Genomic DNA, 7,500 nt, shown 5'->3' on the forward strand with positions numbered 1-7,500 from the left:
CTATTAAATGAATTCGACTTTCCATCGTTATTTAATTATTTAAGAGTTAAACGGTTGGAAATTATTTAAGCGCGATTTAGAAGTTTTCAGTTTAATTATTTAGTTATTTAGTTATTTAGTCATTTGAAATTAACGAATTATCTAAATTTAAATCGCGCCATTTAAATTTATCACCATTTCGAATTTACCTTTTCCCTTTTATCATTTTCTTTGTCATTGTCTTTATCTTTACCTTTTCTATTTCAATTATCGAATTTTTATTCGATTCAACGAAATATAATTATTTAGAATTTATTTAAATTCTTAGATTATCATATTTAAATCATTTTATATATATTTTATTTATTACAAATTTTTGATTGTAATTATTATACTTTCGTATTAATTGTTTGTAAACAATTCAAATCATTATTAATCGTTCGTTCATTTGTCGTTACATTACGTGGCAAGGACGAGAGAGAAGAAGGTACGGAGAAAAGGGAAAAACAATTGAATAATAGCAATTGAGTAATTATTATTCGTTAAATACTTGCTTTTTCCATCGTCTTACCCCGCGTCTTTCTCACCCCCATCAAACATTCTACCACAACAAAAAAAAAACAAAAAAATAAAATTTCGATATTTAATAGTAAAAGTTTAATACCCATTGTTATTTCTTTTTTCTTTCTTTCTCTCTTTTCCTCTCTCTCTCTCTCTCTCTCTCCCTTTCTGTCTGTCTCTCTCTCTCTCTCTATCTTTCTCTCACTTTCTCTTACATTTTCCGTAATTGACTTTTCTTCGTTTTTGTCTTTTCTCTTTGGGAGAAGTACATTAGTACACATTAAAGTAATTTAAATTATTCGATTTGATTTTATTTCAACGTAGAAATATTTTCTGTTTTTCATTATATACGTTTACTGTGCGAGCTGTAAATTTGATCGATACTCGTCTCGGTACATAAATTTATTCATTTTCTCTCTCTCTCTCTCTCTCTATCTCTATCTCTATTTCTATCTCTATCTCTATCTCTATCTCTATCTATCTATCTATCTATGTCTATCTCTTTTTCTCGAAGTATTACACGTCATATCGAAGAATATCAGTTCCTCGGGTGAAACTCTTTTCTATTCGATGTTCTAGAATCGGGGATAATCACGGTTCGACGGGAATAAAGTCGTTCGAGCTTTCAATGGAGCGTCTCGCGGAATCGGATCTTCCATTGTGTTATATATGTATAAGTTTCCTTTTCTTTTTTCCTTTCCTTTTTTTTTCTTCTTTTTCTTCCTTTCTTCCTTTTTTTATTTTCTCTTTTTCTTTTTCATTTTTTTTTTCTTCATTCAGAGGAAGAGAGAGAGAGAGAGAAAGAGAGAGAGAGAGAGAGAGAGAGAGAGAGAGAAAGAGAGAGAGAGAGAGAGAGAGAGAGATATTCAAGAATTCGTCTTTTTTCTTTCCTCGCGTTTTCCTTTTCAAACGAACAAGAAGACAGTCGACGAAAATGTATAGATATGTAAGTGGATAGATACGTATATATATGTATATATATATATATATATATATATGTATATATATATATATGTATATATATATATATATATATGTATATATATATATATGTATATATATATATATATATATATATATATGTATGTAAGTGAGTGCAGCAAATCCCAGATGACATGCACGGCACGACCATCGTTCCTTTTCTATATTTCTCTTTTCTCTATATAAGTTTTTTCTACGTCCCTTGAAAAACGTAGAATCTCTCCCAGACTTTATAGATTTTCGAATACGACAAATCGAACGTGAGAGATACGATTTCGTTCTCCATTTTCTAACCCCCCTCCACCACGTTCTCTCTACCCAACCCCCGAATTTCGTCCGACTCATCTCCTCCGGTGCATTGCATAATAAAAATTGAGAAAGAGAGAGAGAGAGAGAGAGAGAGAGAGAGAGAGAGAAAGAAAGGATAAAAAGATAAAAAAAAGAAAGAAAAAAAAAAAGGAAAGCAAATTCTTCGACTATCACGGATATTTACGAGGCAAAAGAAGATTGCATACTTTGAGGGAGAAGTATTATTCGTTTCTTCAGAGATCCCATTTTTTTGTCCTTTTTTTTCTCTTTGTTTTTTTCTTTTCCTTCGGTATACCATATTTTTCTAAGCGTATTGTCCGGGCTCACAACTAACGCGATACGTCTCGACGAAATATCGATTTCTCATTGGATTCATACATATGGACATATAATATCTACATACACACCTATCTAGCTACTCCTATCTACCGCATATATTGCACGTATTTTACTATCATTAGAGTATGTACTAGAAAAAGAAGGAAAGAGATAGGATAGTACGGGTAAGAGTAAAAGTAAGACAAACTGAGAGAGAAAGAGAAAGAGAAATAGAGATAGAGATAGAGATAGAGATAGAGAGAGAGAGAGAGAGTGAGAGAGAGAGAGAGAGAGAGAAAGAAAAGATATACCCGGAAGCACCTGGTTGAGGATTTGCATGGGACAATATCTCGCGACTGATTTATCCTTGAAGAAAAGAAAGAGAACGAGAAAAATAAGAAAAAAAGAAAGAGAGAGAGAGAGAGAGAGAAAGAAGAACAGGCGTATTCGTAGAATTTATTTCCTCTGCGCCTTATGCGCCTTCTGCGAAATAAAGGAAGTTCACTACTTCTTCCTCTTCGAATTCCTCATTCCTCTTATTTCTTCTTCCTTCGTTCTCTTTCGTTCTCATTCGTCCTCCTTCGTTTCTTCTCTCTTAGACTGTTCCAGTTAGACGCCCCCATCCCATTCGTTCACTCTTTTTCTATCCTCTTACATCCCTGCGAACCCACCCACGCGTATTACCCAACTCGAATCAGGAACGTGGGTGCTTCGTTTCGTCCTTTATTGCCGCTTGTATGCAGGGAGCGCCTTCAACAACGTTCTACGATCGAAGATATAGATCCCGAATGAGTATGAGAGAAAAAGAGAGTGAGAGAGAGTGAGAGAGAGAGAGAGAGAGAGAGAATAAGAGAGAAAGAAAGGGAAAAGTAAAAGACCACTGACTTGTCCTCGCAAAGGCTCGACGCCATTTACGAGCTTTACCGTTCGGTTTATCGTCGCAACTTTGACTCCTCTCGCGAAGAGCTTCCACGATTTACGACCGACGTAAATTCTCTTCTCTATTTACCCTTTTCTCTTATTCTCTTTCTGTCTCTCTCCCTCTCTCTCTCTCTCTCTCTCTCTCACTCTCTCTGTCTGTCCGTCTCTCTCTTTCTTTCTCTCTTTCTGTTTGTCTATCTGTCTCTCTTTATCTCTCTCTCTTTCTCTCTCTCTCTCTCTCTCTCTCTTTCTCTCCTGCCCTTTTCTATTTCTCTCTTTCTCGGTCTTTCTACCTCTCCATTTCTCTTTCTCCCTTTCTGTATCTATTTCTATTCCTCTACCGCCCTTTACTATTTCTCTCTCTCTCTCGCTCTATCTATCTATCTATCTATCTTTTTCTCTCCCGCCCTTTTCTATTTCCTTCACTGTTTCTATTTGTATTTCTCTCTCTCTCTCTCTCTCTCTCTCTCTGTCTCTCTCGTTTTCTTTCTCTTTCTCTTTCTCTTTCTCCTTTTCCGGCCTTCTCTATTTATTTCTCATTCCTTTTCTCTCTGTTATAAAAATATCAAGAAAAATCATTTACTTCTCCATGACGTTATGTAACTTTCTTGAATACACGCTTATATATATAAATATATATATATAAACGTATTTATATATATATATATATATATATATATTTCGTTTATCCTTTTAATTTCTATTCGATTTCTATTCGATTGATCAATCTTGAAATCAGATAATTTTCACGTAATTAAATAATTTTCATACATACATACGTCAATATGTAAAATTATAATTTACACGTATAATTGTATTCATTTATGAATCGTGAGTATTATTCAATTTTATTTTATTTTCATACAAAACTGAAATTATCGTTTCATTAATCCTAATAATTTTTACATATTTTATATAAGTAAATTATGTTTATAATGCTTATTATATATATATATATATATATATATATATATACTAATAGTTTTAAAAATTTTTTGATCGAACCCTTTAATATCATTTTAAAAGCAGACATACGTTATAGGTACTATAACGTATAAAAGAAAAAAAAGAACTGTGATTGTTAAAATGATAATAAATTATAAACTAATTGTTAATTCATACTAGATCATCAATCTGTTAGCTTTACTCACATTTAATATATTTTAAGTATATACATATACATATATATATATATATATATATATATATATGTTTTTTTCCTTTTAGATTGGAAAAAGGGTTCGAGTTATGATGGATTAATTTTAAATTATCTTCCCACGTGATATTTTACTTTCGGATAAAGAAAAGTTTTCCAGATATTGATAATCTGCAAATGAATGACAAATGCCAGATGTTAAATCAAGTTGATCAAGTGAATTAAAATGTGATCATTGAAGAATCAATTCCATTATTCCGTGGATCAATTCAATTAGCTTTTAATCTGTTTCTCTTACTTATGTCTTAAAAAAAAAAAAAAAAAAAAAAAAAAAAAGAAAGAAAAATAAAAAAGAACATATAGAGATAAGGAGAGATACGAAAAGAAAGAGAGACAAAAAGAGAGATCTAGAATTATCATGAACACACGATGACATATAATTCAATAAATATCTAAATGATACATAATACGTAGAAACTAATATTATTAGTTTCTACGTATTATTATTAGAACGGACTAAAAGAGAATGGGGAAAATTATAGGAGTATAGATATGTGGAATTCAATTTTTTATAAAATTCACTTTAGTAATTCAGCACATAACGTCCCTCGAACGTCTATCGTGGCCACGAAATTAAATTATGTGGGTTATTGTAAAATCCGTCGGTAACTGGTTACTTTTTATCCGATATTGTTAGCTACTAGATGAAAAATGTTCTATGTACATACACAGTACATGTGTATTTGCGTGTATATATATATATATATATATATATATATATATATATATCTTCACTGTCTCTGCTGCTTTTGTCGAACATCGTTGAATAGAGACCTTCGATAGTTATGGATATCGAATAGTGGATATTGTTGAGCAAAGTTCGTCGACATGATTCGTGTGTGCGTATATATATATATATATATAGATCATTTAAAAAAAATTGTTCTTCTTTTTCAGTATTTTATTTTCTTTCCTTTTCTTTTTTTTTTTCTTTTAATAACGAACATCCGACGAAAAAAGAGAAAGTAGCGTGACCGAGTAGTGTCGCTTTAACGAGAGACACGATATGAATGAATAGGATGGAAGTATTAGAACAATTCGATCGAGAGATTGGTGAAAGGGTTTGGAGGGTGGATGGAAAAGGAGAGAGAGAGATAGATAGAGAGAGAGAGAGAAAGAGAGGAAAAAAATGTATGTCGATATCGAATTGTTTTCCATTTTAAAATGTCTCTTTCAATGGGATAACAATTGGAATAAATGCATTTTGTAATTTAAGGACTCTATCCAGATTGAGAGAGAGTCTCAGACTCACCCACCGTTCAAAACGTGGACCAGAACGCTCGCTGATTCAGCTGTTGACGGGGCACACGTGTAATTTCCAGAATCAGCTGGCAACGCCTTCGATATTAGAAGACGCGAGGTTCGAGTTTGTTTTTCCGTCACAACGTTGATACCACCCCTTTGACTATAATTGATTACATGATCGCCCTTGTACCTGTGAACAGAAATTTCATTCTTTGTTTAAAGAAAGAATAAAAAAGAGAAAAGGGAAAAAATGAAAATAAAATTAAAAAAAAGAAAAATAAATAAATAAATAAATAAACGATATATATGTACGAGTGAATTGTAAATATTTCTTCTTTTTTTTTTTAACAAATCTTCAAAAAAAAAAAATTTTATATTCTTTTTAACCGATAAGTATATATTATATAAATGAAAACGCTTTATTAGCTTTGTGCATATATCTTAAACATTAAAGACATTTAATCGAGTTATCTCTGTGAAATTGTTTTTCCTTTTATTTCTTTTTCTTTTCCTTCTCTTTATTTAATTTCACATATCGTTCAAGATGAAAGACATTTAAATACATTAAAATATATTTTTGATACTTGATATTTCTTTTTCCTTTTCTCTTTCTTCTTTTTTCTTTCTTTTTTTTTTCTTTTTTTTTTCTTTTTTTTTATTTTATTTCTCTCTTTTTGTCAACAGATCAAATCAAAGTGAAAAACACATACGATAATAAAGATAATAAATACGATAATAAAGATATCTTACTATTTTCACGTAGACGATCCATTAATCGAAAATAATTCTTATAAAGTGATTAAGTTAAGTTCGAAGTTAGGGATTTTGGTCTTCGATAATCGGAAACCCTTGGGAAAACTTTCCAACATTGACGGTGATTTGGTAATCGAAACACCGATCGATAATGACCAACACTATAAACTTTGCGAAATATCAGTTATATTAAATTTGTCGTAAACTGTTGGACGCGCACGGTTCCACGAACATTTAGTAAAGCTTAGTTACTATTCGTCACGAACTTTCCAGACGACCCAATATTTGCCGCAGTAGTTGCATTGTCAGGAAATATTCCTTTGAAGTGACATCTCCGTATTATTATATGCATAAGTATGAAAGGTGTGCCGGGATCTATTTGGAATTCGCGAAATTGCGACGAATTGGGATCTTCTATGTTGGCAAAGATATAAAAGGAAAAAAAAAAAGAAAAAAAAAAAATACAGAAGAAAAAATTCAATGGTTAAAAAGTAACCAATTAAATTTAATTTTCAACGAAATTTGTTCTATCGGCGGTAACGAGAAATGAAACAATTGAATATCCGCATTGATAAAGTAAAAAAAATGTCTCGTATTGATAATATAAAAATAATATTAATTTCACGAAGATATTGATCTAACATTCGTATGTGCTGTATTTTCAATGATATCGATTCGTTCGACGTAAGAGAGAAAGAAAAAGGAAGAAAGAAAAAAAGAAAAGAAAAGGAAAAAATTTTTCACTGCACAAAATTTGCGATCAGCCGTCGTTGTACGTTAAAAAAGAGAAAGAAAAAAAAACAAAAAGGAAAGAGAAACAGGTGCAAAGAAAAAAAGAAGAAAAAAGGAAAGAAAAAAGGGGAAAAAAAAAAAGAAAACAAATTAACGTCATAGAAAATAATGGATTGTGTTAAATGGTTCAACTTCTTTTTTTCCTTTTTATTTATTTTTTTTTTTTTTTCCTTTTAACGACATGAGACATACAAACCCAAAATACAATTCCGCGACATATCTATGGTCCTACGTTCTATATAATTTATTTTCGAAGATTTATAGTTCGATAAAATTGTTTCGAAATAGAAATTATTAATATAGACTCACCAATAAATAAAGGACGGCGGCTCTGGTGTTTGGAGTACGATGCAAGTCAGGTTTATGTCGCTTCCACTTTTGATGTACAATTCCGAATTGCCATTGATTTTCGCTTTCGACACTGC

The 7,500-nt window shown here is 31.4% G+C and overlaps 1 protein-coding gene across 3 annotated transcripts in view; it reads right to left on the bottom strand.

Annotated features, from left to right (window-relative positions):
* Positions 1–7,500, bottom strand: part of LOC118439926 (opioid-binding protein/cell adhesion molecule homolog) — a 129,952-nt gene that overhangs the window by 26,879 nt on the left and 95,573 nt on the right. For 2 of the 3 annotated variants that reach the window (XR_004837705.2, XM_085661300.1), the window contains exons 4-5: positions 7,385–7,496; positions 5,542–5,720 (exon numbers count right to left, since the gene is read on the bottom strand). Coding sequence is in view for 2 of the 3 variants with exons in the window: in XM_085661300.1 (XP_085517426.1) it covers positions 5,542–5,720; positions 7,385–7,496 (291 nt within the window). In the remaining variant the exon portion in view is untranslated. Of the gene's footprint in view, positions 1–5,537; positions 5,721–7,384; positions 7,497–7,500 lie in introns of all 3 variants that reach the window. The other variant, XM_085661301.1, reaches the window with a different exon arrangement.

This window comes from Vespa mandarinia, chromosome 14, assembly GCF_050613455.1.
Source record: "Vespa mandarinia isolate Hongniang chromosome 14, ASM5061345v1, whole genome shotgun sequence".
NCBI lineage: Eukaryota > Metazoa > Arthropoda > Insecta > Hymenoptera > Vespidae > Vespa > Vespa mandarinia.